At 50.6% G+C, this 20,021-nt stretch overlaps 1 protein-coding gene across 9 annotated transcripts in view; it reads left to right on the top strand.

The window, feature by feature from the left end:
• Nucleotides 1–16,998, top strand: part of RPS6KA2 (ribosomal protein S6 kinase A2) — a 494,183-nt gene extending 477,185 nt beyond the window's left edge. For all 9 annotated transcript variants that reach the window (XM_078370459.1, XM_078370453.1, XM_078370456.1 and 6 more), the window contains 5 exons: nucleotides 336–497; nucleotides 4,291–4,367; nucleotides 5,972–6,089; nucleotides 12,290–12,427; nucleotides 13,680–16,998. In XM_078370459.1, the coding sequence (XP_078226585.1) occupies nucleotides 336–497; nucleotides 4,291–4,367; nucleotides 5,972–6,089; nucleotides 12,290–12,427; nucleotides 13,680–13,805 (621 nt within the window). In that variant the 3' untranslated portion in view covers nucleotides 13,806–16,998. The remainder of the gene's footprint in view (nucleotides 1–335; nucleotides 498–4,290; nucleotides 4,368–5,971; nucleotides 6,090–12,289; nucleotides 12,428–13,679) is intronic.
• The last annotated feature ends 3,023 nt before the right edge of the window (nucleotides 16,999–20,021 follow it).

Here is a 20,021-nt window from a genome sequence, read left to right as displayed (position 1 = left end):
TCCCCAGCTCGGTCCTCAGCCCCACGTGGGCACCGTCCCTTCTGTCTTGCAGGTTGTCCCCAGCTCGGTCCTCAGCCCCCATGTGGACACCGTCCCTTCTGTCTTGCAGGTTGTCCCCAGCTCGGTCCTCAGCCCCCATGTGGACACCGTCCCTTCTGTCTTGCAGGTTGTCCCCAGCTCAGTCCTCAGCCCCCATGTGGACACCGTCCCTTCTGTCTTGCAGGTTGTCCCCAGCTCGGTCCTCGGCCCCACGTGGGCACCGTCCCTTCTGTCTTGCAGGTTGTCCCCAGCTCGGTCCTCAGCCCCACGTGGGCACCGTCCCTTCTGTCTTGCAGGTTGTCCATCGAGACCTGAAGCCGAGTAACATCCTCTACAGGGACGAGTCGGGGAGCCCGGAATCCATCCGAGTCTGCGACTTTGGCTTTGCCAAGCAGCTGCGTGCGGGGAACGGGTTGCTCATGACGCCCTGCTACACGGCCAACTTCGTGGCCCCGGAGGTGAGCATTCCCGGACTGTAGTCCCAGTCCCCTCTGTCTGCAAAGAGAGGCTCTGCCCTGTCCCACCACAGAGCCACTGGACAGTGGGAACGTCAGAGGCAGCTTGAGCCTCGTCAGCAGTGGTGCCGGGAAACGGAAACAAGAATCTTCAGTCTCCCGAGCCAGGGGCCAATTTGTGCAAACACAGTTGTTCTTATCATTCTCATTTTCCCATTTGGAGAAACTTTTCAGCAGTGACATTTTTATGTAAGATTGTCTCCTGTAGACACTTTGGATGAAATCTGCATATTTGATCCAAGTTAGAGACAGAGATGCTGCCGCAGCCTCCTTACGCATCCAGGATGCAGAGCGGCGGTTCCCCTGGGACGGGAAATGGGTCCGTCACAGCTCAGGGAGCAACGGAGTTTACGGGTTTCTTCTGCACCCCAATTCTCCAGATTCTTTCCCCGACAGCAGCAAGTTAGCAGCTGTCAGATTGAGACCCGCAGGGCTCTGGAGTGACTGGCCACGGAAAGCTCCCATGGTGCAGTGGCTGTGTCTGCTCCCAGCCCTGCTCAGAGCAGCTAGCAAGGGCACCTGGTGAACTTCTGTCTTTTCAAGTTTCCCAGGAACAAGTTTCATTAGGTTCTGAAGTCAAGGATGTTTATAAAGCTATGCCTGAAAAAAGCCACTGAACCTGAGCTGGTGGGAAAGAGAGGAAGGGAAGGGCGGTGGCCGATGCTGCAGACAGGACCAGGGAGGGGGGAACGGACTTCAGAACCTGTGGATCCGCGGGTTCTTGATGGAACTGGACCAGAGCTGCCTGGTGGGGGGGGGGTCAAGTGAGCAGCCGGGCCTGAGGTGCCTGGCATCTCGTGGTGGGTCTCGGAGCCATTTGAGAGTCACCCAGGGCTAGCCTTCATGGCAAAGATGCTTCTGTGTGCTGACACACGGATGGACATGCAGCCCGGGGAGAGGCTATGGTTAGGTTATGCAGGGGTTATCCAGACATTTGAGCCACCTGTGGCCTCTTTAAAAATAACCAGGTTTGGCCGTGCACGGCGGCTCACACCTGTAATCCCAGCACTTTGGGAGGCCAACACAGGTGGATCACCTGAGGTCAGGAGTTCAAGACCAGCCTGGCCAACAGGGTGAAACCCCGTTTCTACTAAAAATACAAAAATTAGCCTGGTGTGGTGGTGTGTGCTTGTAATCCCAGCTACTTGGGAGGCTGAAACAGGAAAATCACTTGAACCCTGGAGACAGAGGTTGCAATTAGCCAAGATCACACCATTGCACTCCAGCCTGGTCAACAGAGCAAGACTCCATCTCAAAAACTAAAATGAAAAATAACCAGGTGATAAGCCTTGGTCCATTACTTAATTAGTATTAATATTGACAATATTACGGGGAAGGAAAATCATGTTTTCCTCAAACCTCATAAGTTCTTAGCTGGACCAGACCCCTGTAACAAAAGACAGATTAACAAGAGAAAAACAAACAAGTTTTTAACACACATCTTCTCACATGTGCATGGAAGACACCCAGGAAATGAGTCATTCTCACAGAGGCGGCTTTGAGTCCAGCCTACATGGCATCTTCAACAAAGAACAGGGAACTTTTAAAGACCTGGAAAGACAAAGGAAGAGGCCTTTGGGTCTCCAGGGACTGCAGCTGGGGAGGCGCAGGGCTGGCCAATGGAGGCTGGTCCCACGTGGGACCACATGGGGCCAAAGCTGTCCTCAGGGGTAGCCTTTGTCCTCCCTAGTAGGGGTGGGTACTTTTGTCCTAACCAGTGTCCTAACCAGAGGACACAGAGCTCTCCTGCATCTGCTGCTGCTGCTTCATCTTCAGCTCAGCGCGCCTCAGGCCTGTGCAGCATATTCTGCTCTCCCACAATATTGATTTTGTTGATTACAGAATGCCTTAGATTGTGATATTCCTTGGCCATTTACAAAGAACTTTTACCAATTTTTTTTTTACTTTTACTCTCATCCACCATATGAAGTAGGCAGGATATAAACTATTAACCATGTTTCCCAGATTCAGAAAGCAGAAGCCCCGTGTGTGTAAGTGACGTCTGAGGCTCACCCAGCTGACGGATTAGGAAGTGAGGCTTGCACGGTGGACACCACGTTCATCCGGCGCGTGCTGGCTGATCGTCTCCACGGTGCAGGCTCGCACACGGTGGCAGCGATATGGAAAGGAAGGACTGAGCCCAGCTCTCCCAACTCCATAGTTAATGCCGAATCCAGTCATCTGCAGTCATCCACGAGCTCTGATGCGGCTTCCTTGGCTGTCACTCGCCTGTGACTATATCAGAGGACTGCCCTCTGCTGGAGTGTGTAATCCAAGGATGCATAAAAGTTGTGCTGTTTTAACAGTTCTCCAAAAAATTAAACATTATCATGTAGCCCAGAAGTGGAGCTTTGGGTATATACCCAAAAGAATTGAAGGCAGGGACTCAGACATGTGTCCACCCATGTTCATAGCAGCACTGTTCACAGCAGCCAAAAGGTGGAAGCCACTGAGTGTCCCTCGGTGGATGAATGTGTAAGCAAAACGTGGCATGTGCACACAGTAGAGCGTTGTCCTTCCTGAAGAAGGAAGGAACTTCAGACATGTGGAAGAACCTTAGGGTGTTCTGCAGGGTGAAACAAGCCAGTCGCAGAAAGACAGGCATTGCGTAATTCCACTCATATGAGGTCCCTAGAGGAATCAGATTCATACAGATAGAAAGCAGAAGGGTAGGTGTTGGGGGTCGAGGGGCAGGGAGTTGATGTTTTTTGTTGTTTGGTGTTTTTGTTGAGATGGAGTTTCGCTGTTGTTACCCAGGCTGGAGTGCAATGGCGTGATCTCGGCTCACCACAACCTCCGCCTCCTGGGTTCAGGCAATTCTCCTGCCTCAGCCTCCCGAGTAGCTGGGATTACAGGCACGCACCACCACGCCCAGCTAATTTTTGTATTTTTAGTAGAGACGGGGTTTCACCATGTTGACCAGGATGGTCTCGATCTCTTGACCTCATGATCCACCCACCTCAGCCTCCCAAAGTGCTGGGATTATAGGCGTGAGCCACCGCGCCCAGTGGGAGTTGATGTTTAATGGGGACAGAGTTTCAGTTTGGGAAGATGAAAATGTTCTGTGGCTGGATTGTGGTGATCTTGGCACCATGACGTAAATGAGCTTAATGCCACTTAAAAAAGACTTTGATGGTCAATTTTATGTTATACGTATTTTACCATAACAAAAAAATTCTTTTGCCTTAAAAGTTGGCTGGGCGGTGGCTCATGCCTGAAATCCCAGCACTTTGGGAGGCTGAGGCGGGCAGATCACCTGAGGTCAGCAGTTCGAGACCAGCCTGACTAACATGGTGAAGCCCTATCTCTCCTAAAAATGCAAAATTAGCCAGGCATAGTGCTGGGTGCCTGTAGTCCCAGCTACTTAAGAGGCTGAGACAGGAGAATTGCTTGAACCCGGGAGGCGGAAGTTGCAGTGAGCTGAGATCGTGCCACTGCACTCCAGCCTGGTCAACAGAGCCAGACTCCATCTCAAAATAAAATTAAGGCCATCCTTTTTAGCCTGTCTGTCACATGTCTGATGAGAGTACTGGCTCACCATGTGGCTGGCCTGGGAGGAGTCCCACTGCAGTACCTTAGGTTGGCTTTGCATTAAGAAAGAGCGGTCACACTGAAGTCACAGTGCTGTCCTCTTCCTGGTCTCCAGCTTGCTGGTGTAGGGTGCCCCTGGAGAAATGTGCTGTCAACCTGAATGTTCTTAGTGAAGGGTGTGCCAGTGTCTTGTCGTTCCTCCTAGGTCCTGAAGCGTCAAGGCTATGATGCAGCGTGTGACATGTGGAGCTTGGGGATCCTGCTGTACACCATGCTGGCAGGGTAAGCGGTTGCCTCAGACAGCTGTCAGGAGCATGTGTCTACATGGGGCGCCAGCCTCAGTGGCTGGTCTGTTAGGGGACCAGGCCCAGGCCTGTCCTAGTGAGCACATGTGGGAAAACCCAATGCCTACGCAAACACTCCCTGGCCTGGAGAGACTCCCTCAGCCCCTCAGGACAGCTGAACAAGGACAAGAAATGTAGCCACCCATTTTCTTTCAACTCAGCTCATGAACGAAACCTCCAAGGCTTTTGCTGGCCTGGTGTCTAGTCGCTGCTGAACGAGGCCACTGTCTTAAAAGGTAGCAACATCTTTTGCCTTCCAGACATCATCTTAAACCAAAAAGCATCCACAGAAGCTTCAGGGTCAGAGTCTGTACCTGGGTTTCCTGGTCGTGAGTCATGCACGAACCAGTTCATTGTGGGGAGACACCTGGTGTTAGAGAAGGCGGCCTGGGCCTGCCGTCCAGACAGCTAACTTACATCCGAGCCTCACTCGCTACAACCGTGACTCTGGGCAAAACACTTCCACCCATACCAGCCTCCCTTCCCTCTCCCCAAGTGAGAAGTGGACACACTGTGGCTGCTTCCAGGCAGGGAGGTCTAGGAGCCTACAACCTCCACTGGTTCCTATTACGTGTTAAATGCCTGAATAGAGGCACCGTCCAGTCCTGTTGGCTGTAGCAGAATGGCCTGAATGCCCTCATGAGAATGAATAAGCTTGGCCTGCTTTTCGCGCATTTCATAATAGGTCAATAGGTAGTGTCCACAGCAGGAGGGGAACTCGCACCTGCAGCCGCATCCCGATGACTGCGGCAACGAAGGAAGGAATCTCAGTTTCTTCCCAATACCACAGTTTGGTTATTCTGTGATGCTTCTAATACTCACTCTGCCTATTTGGAAAACTGGATCACAGACTTTCCCACTAGAGGAAGCACTGGCAGCATCACATAGCATTTCTTTTCTAGGAACGTGTGGGTGTGTGTTCAGGTGGGCACAGTGAACACCTCTCACAGTCTCGCAGTACGGCCTGAGCTGCAGCCAGCATATTATGTGTATTTGTGCACACACTCTGCATTTGCACCAGAGGCTCAAAAAATTAACTTATCAACACAGAGTTGGTAATAGATGAACCGCCGTGTCTCAAGCTCTTTTTCATGATGCCACAGCGTCACCATGGAAACCATGGCACCAGGCAACTCCCTAGGCTGCCCCGTCCCTGTTGGCCTGGGTCCAGGAGGGATAGAGCAAGGCCTCACACGTGCCCATCAACCTCTAGCCATGCAGTGGCCAAGGAGGGAAAGCGGGCATCGCGTTAGGGCAAGTGGGCATTGTGTAAGGAGGGAAAGTGGGCATCGCATTAGGAGGGAAAGCGGGCATCGAGTTAGGAGGGAAAGCAGGCATCATGTAAGGAGGGAAAGCGGGCATCACGTAAGGAGGGAAAGCGGGCATTGTGTAAGGAGGGAAAGCGGGCATCGCATAAGGAAGTGAGCTCCGCTTTCCAGAGCAGAGGAGGGAGGAGCGAAGCCAAGGAGTGATACCAAGTTACAAACCTTATTTTAGGTTGTAAAATGGAAGCTCATTACTGCAAATTGTCTAATTACACAGATTTACCCCTTTTGCCAATGGGCCGGACGACACCGCTGAGGAGATTCTGGCACGGATCGGCAGCGGGAAGTATGCCCTTTCTGGGGGAAACTGGGACTCCATATCTGACGCAGCCAAAGTGAGTACACGGCCCAGAGTTGCTTTTGGGTACACAGGTTCTGCAGTGGCCACATTTTGCTTCAGAAGCCAGGAGATCACTTTTGTATAAGTAGGATAGGTATTTTAGCCCCCACATCTTTTGTTTTTTTGTTTTTCTGAGATGGAGTCTCACTCAGTCTCACCCCAACTGGAGTGCAATGGAGCAGTCTCAGCTCACTGCAGCCTCCACCTCTCAGGTTCAAGGAATTCTCCTGCCCCAGCCTCCCAAGTAGCTGGGACTACTGGTGTTTGCCACCACGCCCAGCTAATTTTTTTGTATTTTTCATAGAGACAATGTTTCACCATGTTGGCCAGGCTGGTCTTGAACTCCTGACCTGAATTAATCTGCCCACCTCAGCCTCCCAAACTGTTGAGATTATAGGCATGAGCCACCATGCCCAGCCTTACCCTTGGCATCTGTTAAGCGTTTCAGCTAAAAACATTATTTTCAAAAAAATTTTATAGCATGTTTACATTTTCTACTGTCTTGTTATGTCATGCAATGTTCTCCAAAGAAACAGAACGTGTGTGTGTGTGTGTGTGTGTGTGTGTGTGTGTGTGTGTGTGTGTGTGGAGAGAGACAGAGAGAGTGATTGGCTCACGTGACTGTGGGGATGGGGAAGTCTGTCTGCAGGGCAGCCGGCAGGCTGGAGCCCCAACAAGGAGCGGATGGGGCAGCTGCCCGCCCAGGCCATCTGACACGAATTCCCTCTTCCTCAGGGGAGCACAGTCTCTTTCCTAAGGGGGCCTTCCACTGTTGGGTGAGGCTGACCCATGTCGTGGAGGGGATTGCTTCACTCAAAGTCAAGTGACTTCAGTGCTCACCACATCCGTAAAAACAAAAAACCTCACAGCAACATCTGGACTGGATAACGTAACCCAGCCAAGTTAACTCGTAAAATTACCCACCATGCTTTAGTGATGTTGCAGAATGATTGTCCTACATGTTCATAAAGCAACCAAGCAGAGCGCTGGGCCAGGGTGTGCTTCTGTTCTTATAAAATGCTCTCAATTTGGCCTTGTCTGCAGTCCACACAGTTGACAACTGGCCTTACTTCTTTTGACCATCAAATACTTTGTCTTTTTTATTTGGCATCATCAAATTCCTCTCTAATCCAATAGTAAATCATCCAGCCGCTGGTAAGCGGTGCCAACAGCTGTTTCCCATGTTCACATAAAGCAGCGGGAAGAAAAGGAGTCAGGGGCTCTGATTCCAATTCTGCTGTTGTCATCTCTGTGCAGCCTCATGCAGTGAGAGTGGAGGTGACGATTGTGGAGATGATGGTGGAGATGATGGCATGAGTGATGATGCAGGTGATGGATAGGTATGGTGGAGGTGACGGTTGTGGAGATGATGGTGGAGATGATGGCGTGAGTGATGATGTAGGTGATGGATAGGTATGGTGGAGTTGATGGTGGAGATAATGGCATGAGTGATGATGGAGGTGATGGTGGAGGATTGCAGATGGTGAAGGTATTGTGGAGGTGATGGTGGAGATGATGGAAGGATGGCAAAAGTGGTGACAGAGGTGACAGTGATCATGGAAGTGATAGTGGGAGATGATAGTGAGAGGTGATGGCAGTAATGAGACGTAATGGTGGAGGTGATGGGGATGATGGTGAGGATAATGAGGGTAATGGCAGAGATGTTGGTGGATGTGATGGTGGAAGCATGCTGAGTGACAGTGGAGCTGACAGAGGAAGAATGGTGAAGCTGATAGTGGAGATGATGGTGAGGGTGATGGCAAGGGTGATGGTGGAGGTGATGGTGAAGATGATGGCAAGGGTGATGGTGGAGGTGATGGTGAAGACGATGGTGAGGGTGATGGTGGAGGTGATGGTGAAGACGATGGTGAGCGTGATGGTGGAGGTGATGGTGAAGACGATGATGAGCGTGATGGTGGAGGTGATGGTGAAGACGATGGTAAGGGTGATGGTGGAGGTGATGGTGAAGACAATGGTGAGCGTGACGGTGGAGGTGATGGTGAAGACGATGGTAAGGGTGATGGTGGAGGTGATGGTGAAGACGATGGTGAGCGTGATGGTGGAAGTGATGGTGAAGACGATGGTAAGGGTGATGGTGGAGGTGATGGTGAAGATGATGGTGAGCATGATGGTAGAGGTGATGGTGAAGACGATGGTAAGGGTGATGGTGGAGGTGATGGTGAAGATGATGGTGAGCATGATGGTGGAGGTGATGGTGAAGACGATGGTAAGGGTGACGGTGGAGGTGATGGTGAAGACGATGGTAAGGGTGATGGTGGAGGTGATGGTGAAGACGATGGTGAGCGTGACGGTGGAGGTGATGGTGAAGACGATGGTGAGCGTGACGGTGGAGGTGATGGTGAAGACGATGGTGAGGGTGATGGTGGAGGTGATGGTGAAGACGATGGTGAGCGTGATGGTGGAGGTGATGGTGAAGACGATGGTGAGGGTGATGGTGGAGGTGATGGTGAAGACGATGGTGAGCGTGATGGTGGAGGTGATGGTGAAGACGATGGTGAGGGTGATGGTGGAGGTGATGGTGAAGACGATGGTGAGGGTGATGGTGGAGGTGATGGTGAAGACGATGGTGAGCGTGATGGTGGAGGTGATGGTGAAGACGATGGTGAGGGTGATGGTGGAGGTGATGGTGAAGACGATGGTGAGCGTGATGGTGGAGGTGATGGTGAAGACGATGGTGAGGGTGATGGTGGAGGTGATGGTGAAGACGATGGTGAGCGTGATGGTGGAGTTGATGGTGAAGACGATGGTGAGGGTGATGGTGGAGGTGATGGTGAAGACGATGGTAAGGGTGATGGTGGAGGTGATGGTGAGCGTGATGGTGGAGGTGATGGTGAAGACGATGGTGAGGGTGATGGTGGAGGTGATGGTGAAGACGATGGTGAGGGTGATGGTGGAGGTGATGGTGAAGACGATGGTGAGGGTGATGGTGGAGGTGATGGTGAAGACGATGGTGAGGGTGATGGTGGAGGTGATGGTGAAGATGATGGTGAGGGTGATGGTAGAGGTGATGGTGAAGACGATGGTGAGGGTGATGGTGGAGGTGATGGTGAGGGTGATGGTGGAGGTGATGGTGAAGATGATGGTGAGGGTGATGGGGGAGATGGTGAAGATGATGGTGAGGGTGATTGTGCAGATGATGGTGAGGGTGATGGTGGAGGTGATGGTGAAGATGATGGTGAGGGTGATGGGGGAGATGGTGAAGATGATGGTGAGGGTGATTGTGCAGATGATGGTGAGGGTGATGGCAGGGTGATGGAGGAAGGAGAGTGAGGGTAATGGAAGAAATGATGGCAGAGGTGATGGCAGCTGGCATTTACTGACCATATCCCAGATGTCAGAACCTGACAGTCCAAGTGCTTCTGTCTACACCCTCACTTAATCTCAAATGAGTTTAGGACTTGTCTTAGTTCTGGTTCCCAAAATAGAGCCTCAGACTAGGACATGGGTGCTGGCAGTTTGTCTGGAAGGCCATCTTGGAAGCTGGCGTGGGAGTAGGGAGAAGGTGTTGGGAAAGGAGCAAAGTCAAGGACAAGGGCACATTGTCAAGATCGCTGCTGCAGGCAGAGGGCTCTGACGCCTCGCAGGGCCTCACCAACCTCCTGCCCCTCACCACCAGTCCCTGCCACCACCACATCCCACCCGTCTTTTTCCCGAGCCTCTTCCTTTCTCTTATTTACCACATAGCAGAACCTCCAGTCCTCAAAACACCAGCAAAGCTACAGATGAGTATGTCTCTCTCCACATCCTGCAGGTATGCAGTAAAAATACTGCTTCTCTCAGTCACATGACTGTGAGATCATAAGAGAGTTAATAAAGGTCCCTTTGCTTGTGTTTTCACACCTGAAAATGACAGTAGTCATGCTTCTAGGAGATACTTGTTTCAAGAAATTACCAAGGTTAATGTTAACAAATATTAAAAGGCGTTAGGTTTTTCTGTACAAAAGGATATTGTTAGCCGGGCACGGTGGCTCAAGCCTGTAATCCCAGCACTTTGGGAGGCCGAGGCGGGTGGATCACGAGGTCAAGAGATCGAGACCATCCTGGTCAACATGGTGAAACCCCGTCTCTACTAAAAAATATACAAAAAATTAGCTGGGCATGGTGGCACGTGCCTGTAATCCCAGCTACTCAGGAGGCTGAGGCAGGAGAATTGCCTGAACCCAGGAGGCGGAGGTTGCGGTGAGCCGAGATTGTGCCATTGCACTCCAGCCTGGGTAACGAGAGCGAAACTCCGTCTCAAAAAAAAAAAAAAAAAAAAAAAAAGGATATTGTTATTGTGCATAGTATTTTTTATTTGTTTTATTACCAGAAATTCTAATGAGTAATTCAACATCATCCTTTTCTTTTTTTCTTTTTTCTTTTTTTGTGAGACAGAGTCTTGCTCTGTCACCCAGGCTGGAGTGTAGAGGCACAATCTTAGCTCACTGCAACCTCCGCCTCCCGGGCTCAAGTGATTCTCCTGCCTCAGCCTCCCAAGTAGCTGGGATTATAGGTGAACACTACCACACCCAGCTAATTTTTATATTTTTGGTAGTGATAAGGTTTCACCATGTTGGCCAGGCTGGTCTTGAACTCCTGACCTCAAGCGGTCCGCCTGCCTCAGCCTCCCAAAGTGCTGGGATTACAGACGTGAGCCACCGCGCCCAACCTCATTCTAATTCATTTTATTACATCTTCAAATATGGTGGGAACACTAAGGAGGGAGAGTAGGCTAGTGGACAGAATATGGATTCTCATCTCGGTTCTTCGTCGGGCAGTGATGTCTTCATCTGCAAAGTAGGAAAAGTAATATTTGCTCCATTTACAAGGATGATTATGGTGATAAGAGCAGAAGCATCAGGTGTGTCTGCCCCATTTACATGGGTGATTACGGTGATAAGAGCAGAAGCATCAGGTGTGTCTGCCCCATTTACAAGGATGATTACGGTGAGAAGAGCAGAAGCATCAGGTGTGTCTGCCCCATTTACAAGGATGATTACGGTGAGAAGAGCAGAAGCAGCAGGTGTGTCTGCCCCATTTACAAGGATGATTACGGTGATAAGAGCAGAAGCATCAGGTGTGTCTGCCCCATTTACAAGGATGATTATGGTGATAAGAGCAGAAGCATCAGGTGTGTCTGCCCCATTTACATGGGTGATTACGGTGATAAGAGCAGAAGCATCAGGTGTGTCTGCCCCATTTACAAGGATGATTACGGTGATAAGAGCAGAAGCATCAGGTGTGTCTGCAAACGTAATTCACACTGTGATCAAGTACTCTGCAAATGTATTTCACTGTAATAGAATGTGCGCTCTATTGTATGTGTGTGTACACACATGTAGAATCTTGTTTTAGAAGTTACTACTGCTATGGCTTTACAATAAAATAGAAAAATATCTTTATTCCACATGAGCCCACTGGGCATATTTGATGACTCCAGATTGTAGATTTTGCAGTTTGTGATTATTTGTAGCAAATATTTGTGGGTAGTTCTGATAATAATATAAGTATGCACATTATAATAATGTTGATTTCTACTGTGGAATATTTATTATTTCAGCTTCTCCCTTTGGAAAGATATCATGTTTATAAGAAACGTTGTTTCACTAGTTCACATGCATCATCTAACATTTCCAGATTTAACTTATTTTTAGACATAAAATATTTAATAAAAGATAAGCCTGGCTGGGTGCAGTGGCTCATGCCTAATCCTAGCACTTTGGGAGGCTGAGGCAGCAGATCACAAGGTCAGGGGTTTGAGACCAGCCTGACCAACTTGGTGAAACTCTGTCTCTATTAGAAATACAAAAAAAAAAAAAAAAAGCCAGGCACGGTGGCATGCTCCTATAATCCCAGCTACTCAGGAAGCTGAAGCAGGAGAATTGCTTTGAACCTGGGAGGTGGAGGTTGCAGTGAACCGACATTGCGCCACTGCACTCCAGCCTGGGTAACAGAGCAAGACTCCATCTCAACAAAAAGATAAACCTTCAGTCAACTTCTAAGTTTGGTGATAAAGCTAAAAACCATTCACATGCTTCTAAACCTGAAAGTGAGCACTTGACCCCAGGATGCAGACCCAGACTCAGCATAGTGGTTGGGTGTTGCATAGAGAGAGAAGGTGTTCTGCTGGGGAGCTCTCTGGCCCAGCACAAATGATCCCACCATCCACCCCACTCTCGTGACCTTCCCTGGCAGGACGTCGTGTCCAAGATGCTCCACGTGGATCCTCATCAGCGCCTGACAGCCATGCAAGTGCTCAAACACCCGTGGGTGGTCAACAGAGAGTACCTGTCCCAAAACCAGCTCAGCCGACAGGACGTGCACCTCGTGAAGGTACCAGCCGGTGACAGTGAGGACACGGCGGTGGGAAACGCAGAAAAGAGTCTGATAGCTTACAATCACTGAAGAAATCCCAGAGTACACAGAAGGAGCCCGTAGCAGCCCCAAACTGCACGCCCACCCTCTTACCTCCTCGCACTTCACCAGATACGCACAGTAGCACACGGAGCGGTAGCACATCTGAGTAGGTGCAGCCTCTGCGGACATGGTGGCGGCTGGCATGGTTATTCCACTCAGGTTTAAAGCCTCCATTCTAGGCCACACGTGCAAAAAAGTCCCCACTTTATAAGTGACTTACGGCCGGGCACGGTGGCTCATGCCTGTAATCCCAGCACTTTGGGAGGCCAAGGCGAGTGGATTGCCTGAGCACAGGAGTTTGAGACCAGCCTGGACAACATGGTGAAACCCCATCTATACTAAAATACAAAAAATTAGCCAGGCATGGCAGCGTCCACCTGTAGTCCTAGCTACTCAGGAGGCTGAGGCAGGAGAATTGCAAGAACCCAGGAGGCGGAGGTTACAGTGAGCCAAGATCGTGCCACTGCACTCCAGCCTGGGCAACAGAGCCAGACTCCATCTCAAAAAAAAAAAAAATATATATATATATATATACACACACACACACACTATATATATATATGTAACTTACATTCAGCGAGCAGTTGCCTTTCAGGCACCCCATCCTCTGGGTGGGACTCCTCCTCTGAGAAGCGTAGATTGCCCCCTCCCCCAGCAGGACAAGGCAGGATCCAGTGAGGAGCGGTCCGTCAAGATCCATCCTGAGGATTTAGAGTCACTCCAGGATGTGCCTGTTCCTCCAAATGAGTCCAGACTCCTAGCAGTGGCCGCAGTCCGGGCAGACAGGCCCTGGCATTTGCTGTGCATGTGTCCTAGGACCCAGCAAGCAAGCCCCAAAACACACCTGGCCTCACTATTAGGGTGTGGGGATCACGTAGCCTCGTCTTGGGGGCTCCACAAGAAGCTAAAATGTTTTCCCCAAGGCATAAACACAGTGAGAGGGTGGCGTGGGGCGGTAGCAGGTGCAGGAATAAGGATCAGATGCTCTGTCCTGAGGCTCATGTGTGCTGGCCCCCGCAGCAGGCCCACAGGACCCCATGCTCCAGGGACCCTGAGGAAGCTCTGGTTTCCCCCACGTTGCCTGGGGGCAGCTGAGGCTCATCGAGGCCCTGGGCTCCGGCTCCAGCCCTGGAGTGAGGCGGTTTTACCCTTGCCCTCTCTTTTGCAGGGAGCGATGGCCGCCACCTACTTTGCTCTAAACAGAACACCTCAGGCCCCGAGGCTGGAGCCCGTGCTGTCATCCAACCTGGCTCAGCGTAGAGGCATGAAGAGACTCACATCCACACGGTTGTAGCGGGTGGGACCCTGGCCCCAGTGTCCCCCGCCAGTGTCCTCATGGGCTCTCATACCCTGGCCTCAGGGCCCATCTGGCACCCAGAGTGACCACAAGTCCAGCAGGGAGGCGGCGCCCGCCCTCGCCGTGTCCATGTTTTCTTTTTCAGCCCTGGAGAGGGTCCTGACCTAGGGGCTTCTCCAAGCCTCACTCACCAGCCTCGCCGCCCGCTCTCCTTTCTCCTGATCAAAACCAAATGCGCCCCTTCACCTTGTACGGCCAGGCGATGCCAGGGGCTCCTTTCAGAGCCCACGGGCCTTCTCATTTCATGGCTTCTGTTTCTACTAAGAGATCTGTTTTCCAATTAGGAAGCCGGTCACTCAGTCAGACTCCCGACGCCAGCGTCCCGGGTACCTGGTGGGAAGGTGGCAGTGCAATGGCGCAGCCGTGGGTGGTTGCAGGCCCAGAGGGTGGGGGTGACCTGGCATCCCGGGGCTCCCCACATGCTGGATGACCAGGTTGGCACTGTGGCATCCAGGAGGGACGTCTGGTTCTGCCCAAAATAATCCAAAGAGCTGTTTCCTCCTCGCCCTTCAGTCTCTGCCTGAGGTGCTGGGTAGCCCATCCTTTCCTCTGTCCCAAATTCAAATGAGGAGAAGGAGCCCAGGCGGGAAGCAGGTGGGCTGGATCTTTGCCGTGTCACCAGGATGGAAGGGGGTCCCTCCCAGAGGAGCCTGTGCCCACCTCGAGTCCCTGCTTTCCGAGGGTAGGGGGCCAAGCGCACTGGGCTGCCCTCTGTCCACAGCTCTGGTGTCACATGGTTACCTGGAGGCTTTGCGGGGAGCCCTGGTCAGCTTCCTGCGTGCTCACCCAAAGCTGTGGTTTTGCCGTGTTCACTTTGATTTTTCTGGTCTATGGAAAAGCTGTGAATTGGAGGAATGGAGCTCTGTGGCTTCCCACCAATCCTCAGTTCAGCGGCGCAGGTGGGAGGGCAGCGGAGATGAGGTGGACAGGGGCGATGCACTTTGTAGATGCTGCTTTGTGTTGTGTTGTGTGTCTCTGTTGCACAGATCTGTTTTCACACTGATCCGTGTTCCCCTGAGTGTGCACACACGGTGGGTACAGGGCATTGAGGGCGTGCTGTGCTCTCCTTCATTGTATAAAATTGAGTGAGAAGGTTCCGGGCAGCAGGCTCAGTGCCCAGTCCAGCCGGCAGAGGGAACACATGGGTCCTTCAATCTGCTGTAAGGGTGTTGAAGATGCTCCCTGGCGGCCCCCACACCAAGGGACCCAGCAAGAGGACTGGAGAGGAGGCAGCCGCTCCCCCTTCGCCCCGCATCACAGAAGAGCAACCCCTCTGCAGGAACTGGGGCTTCAGGAGGCGCCCGCTGGCTGCAGCAGGTTTTCCCTAAGAAGATGTTATTTTGTTGGGTTTTGATCTCCCTCCATCTTGTTTCTAGCACCCAACTTAAAAAAAAACTGGGCTGTGTTCTGAAAAATAACCCCTTAGCTTGGTCTCATTGTTTTCAGACCTTAAAATATAAACTTGTTTCAGAAGCTTTAATCCATAAGGATTTTTTTTTCTTCTTAGAGAACAAGAAAACATGAAAGGAGAGGTGGGACTGAATACCTGGTTCCCATGGGGCCTGCTGGGCCTTGCTCACATCTTCTCCGTAGAAGATGCTTTTTCCGGAGGCTAGAGTGATTTCCACCCTGAGGAATTTGCTTTTTCATTCTTCATTATTTCATTTCTACTTAGGAAAATGTGGATTGTCCTAAGGTCACAGAGTTTGTCCTCCCAGAAGTGAACGGAAGCCATCACCACTGCATCAGCTGCCTGGCCCCTGTGGTCTGTCTGCTTGAAGTCAGTGGGTTCTGGTTCAGGGAGAGGGAAGAGGGAGAGGCGAATGGGGAAGCATCCGCCAGCAGGCGGCCACGCTTCTTCCTCTCTGTGTGCCCATGGCCACCAGCTTGTGGTCTTTTTCAGTAATCCGGTTCGTACAGCCTTAGCTTCTGAACTCTAAGAATGCCAAAGGGACGGGTGAGACTCCCCATCCCTGCGAGCTGTCCTTCTGTGTATTTGCTGTGCGTCAGCGGAGAACACTGGCTTGGGCCTGCTCCACTGAGTGTGAAATACCTCTACTTTCCCTCCCGTATCTGGAAAAAAATGATACTTGAAATCCTTCCACAGAAAGTCAGCCTTGAAGTTATGGTATCATATGTTAAGCTAAGCTTTCAAAAAATTTAGCGAAATAGTATGTGACTGCTTTCTAACAGTGGTCAACTTGTAAATGAAGGTGTTGTTAGAATTCACATTTCGCCAGCTCAGCGCACCTCCACGCCTCATGAAACGCTTCAAATGATTTGCACAAATGACACAGACCTCCCCAAAAGTTAATTGGCTCTCCTCGCTCACACAGACCCTCATAACCCCTGTGGATCATGAAAATCACAGCACTTATAAACACGGAATCCTAGATCTCAGGCTTCCTAACCCACCATGGGTGGTCCTTCCTGACCACCCTATAGGGTCCTCCTTCCCTGGCAGCCCCCTATGCGGGAGAAACACCTGATTCTCCCAGTCAGCAGTGGGAGAGCTTCGCTGAATTCCACCCCAAAGTCAAACATGGGCAAGAGGTGAGGATCTCACTTTTACCCCCAAGTCCGATTTGTCTGTGATTTTAAACTAACTGTGTAAGTATTGCTGTTTGGAAGATTGTTTGAATTTTAAAGCGATGATAGTACTTAACGTTAGCCAGTATTGTTCATTAAATGGTGTTATCCTAAAGCTGCACTTGGGATTTTTCCCTAACGCTTTACTGATTCTCTCAAGCACATGGCAAAGTTTGATTTGCACTCCGTTCCTTTCTGACATGGTTTTGCTGCCTCCTCCTTTCTAAGTGTCGCGTAGGTTCGGGAAGGATGCTGCCGGTCCGTGAGCGCAGCAGAGGGGGTGGAAGGTGGACTGCGGCGCGGCTTCAGGGGCTCAGGACGGAGGCTGCCACGTCCAGGTCGTTCTACTGCGCACGCTTCTCTGCCTTGCTCCTGACTCAGCACTCTGTCCACAGGCTCAGCAGTTATGTTCACGGATCATTTTCATGTCTCCGCTTTGTAATTCCTGTTTGAGACGGGTGGCCGCTGTACAGATATTTATTACGCTTTCCAGACTTTCTGAATAGATTTTTTTGAATAAACATGGTTTTATGAAGTGTAATCTTTTTCAGCCTAACAGTAACCTTTGGACTTTCTGTGTAGTTACTAATAACAGTCTGGAAAGCTCCCCCCTCCTCTGGCCCCTTCCACTGGTTTCAGGCGGTGACCACCTCTGCTGCTGCCATGTGACCCCTCATGGGGAGGTGAAGCAGCATTATGCCCACTCCAACTCAGAGCCCTGTGCATGGGTGTGTGTAGGTGGGTGAGTGCATGCGTATGTGTATGTACACGTGTGTATGTGCACACATGTGCGTGTGTAGGTGAGTTCATGTGTGTGTTCACATGTGTGCTTATGCATGTGTGCACATGTGCGTGTTTGGGTGGGTTCGTGCATATGCATGTATTTACATGTGTGTGCGTATGTGTATGTGGAAGTATGAGTTTGTGCATGTGTGTACATGCATAAATGTATGTAAGAGTGCACATATGTATGCACATTTGACATATGGATGTGTGTGTGTGTGTGCATTAGAGCCTGTGTGTGTGTGCATGCACTCTTGAGGGGAGTCCTGCCGTGTGATGGATCTGGGGCTGGCAGGAGACAGTGACAGTCATCATGTGCAGCAAAGCAGGTGCCCAGCACACAGCCCCAGGGATAGCCCTTGCCATGTCTCCTGTGCTTTGCCACCTGGACTCAGCACACCCATCACCTCTTAATTCAGAAGTAAAGCCGGTCTGCACTGTGGGTCCTTGGCTCCCCAGGCTAGTTTCTTCTTCCCATTCAGTAAATTCCTACCCAGCATGTGTCCACAAGGAGTACACACCCCCACCTCCACATGAAACACTGTACATATAGACACATGAACACACGTGCAAAACACCAGACACATGCGCACACACACACGAAACACCAGAGACATGTGAAACACCAGATACACATGCACACACACACAAAACACCATACAGACACAAGCACATAAAACACCATACAGACACATCACGCACACACACAAACACCAGACACATGCACATATACATACACACATGAAACACCATACACACATGTACACACACTTGAAACACCAGATGCACGCACACACACAAAAAACATACAGACACATGCACACACACACACACACACACATGAAACACCAGACACATGCGCACCAGACACATGCACACACACAAAACACCATACACATGCACACGTGAAACACCAGACACATGCATACACATGCAAAACACCATACAGACACATGCACACACACACACAAAACACCGTACAGGCATATGCACACATGAAACATACAGACATGTACACACACACGCAAAACACCATACAGACATATGCACACACACACGCGAAACACCACACACACATGCGAAACACTATACAGAAACATGCACACACACGAAACACCAGACACATGCACACACACACACACAAAACACCAGACGTGCACATGCACACATGAAACACCATACAGACACATGCATACATGAAACACCATACTGACATGCACATGCACACACATGAAACACCGTACAGACACATGCACATGCACACACGAAACACCATACAGACACATGCACACACACACGAAACACCATACAGACATGCACACGCATACACGAAGCACCATACAGACACATGCACACGCACACACGAAACACCAGACACATGCACACATATGTGAAACACCATACAGACACATGCACGCACACATGAAACACCAGACACATACACAAGAAACACCATACAGACACTTGCACACGCACACATGAAACCATACAGACACATGCACACACGAAACACCATACAGACATACACACACATACATGAAACACCATACAGACACATGCACACACGAAACACCATACAGACATACATGAAATACCACATAGACACAAGCACATGCACACAAAAAACATATACATGCATACACACATGAAACACCAGACACATGCACACACATACACAAAACATACAGACACATGCACATGCATACATGAAACACCATGCAGACACATGCACACTTCCAGGTCTAATCGGGCTGTAGGTACAGAGTGAGAGCAAGATGTGTATGAGGTTCATTCACCACACCACACCTCCTTCCTCCACATCAGACCCTAGGGCTTCTGGACCTTCAGCACCAGAAATGAAGCCCCAGAGAAACAGAGTCCTGTGCAGATTCCTGTCAGACAACACAGATGCCACTAGAGAACCCCGGGTTCCCAGCCACTTGGGGACGGAACTTCCGGGACGTGGATCTGCCTCAGTCAACTCAGGCTGATTCACTGTTAGGTCTGTTCTTGCTTGAGCCGCCTTAAAACCAAATCCTATTAACAAACCTGCAATTCTCCTGAACCATAATGCTTCTCTTTGATTCTCTGACTCTGTACTTTGTACCCCAGACTGTGCTGAAATCAGGCCCATGTCCTAGAGCCATTCCGAGTGGGGGCTGGGCAGAGCCCTGTGTGCCATGGGGAACTTCCAATGGCTTTGGGGTTCAGGAGCCAGCAAGCTGCCACGTCAATACCAGTGCTCCGTTGTTTCGATCCAAGTCTCCACAGGCCAGTGCCCCACCCTTCGTAGAGCAGATTTGGCCATGCCGCAAGAGCCACGAACGTTATCATTCAAAGATCTACAAAATCAGTCTCCAAGTTAGGTTTTAGGTGACTACAACCCTGTTATTACAAACGTGAAACGTGCTTTCGGCAGTCACCCCACGGCTATTTCAGACCACGCTTTGAGGTGAGAATTTCTGTATTCGAACTTACTGTTTTCTGACTTTTAGTTACTTAATGTCTTCAGAACAACCACTCATTCCAACAGGGCCCATGTCCCTCATCTGCCTTGACCTGCTCTGCTGAGGCAGCTCCCCGTTGCCCAGAGCTCTGCCCTTGGTGCTAGATGCCTCCAAGGAACATGGGCCACCATCTGACCCATTTGCTGGGGTGCCCCATGGCCTGCCAGCTCCCTTCCCATCATATCAATGGGCAGGTCACTGCTTTTCAGTCCAACTCCACCCAGTAATATGTCCTCAATTCCCCATGTTTCCCTGAAGATGTGTTGCTTACTGG

The sequence above is a fragment of the Callithrix jacchus genome, chromosome 4, assembly GCF_049354715.1.
Source record: "Callithrix jacchus isolate 240 chromosome 4, calJac240_pri, whole genome shotgun sequence".
Classification (NCBI taxonomy): domain Eukaryota; kingdom Metazoa; phylum Chordata; class Mammalia; order Primates; family Cebidae; genus Callithrix; species Callithrix jacchus.
This window is presented reverse-complemented; position numbering and strand designations above follow the sequence as displayed.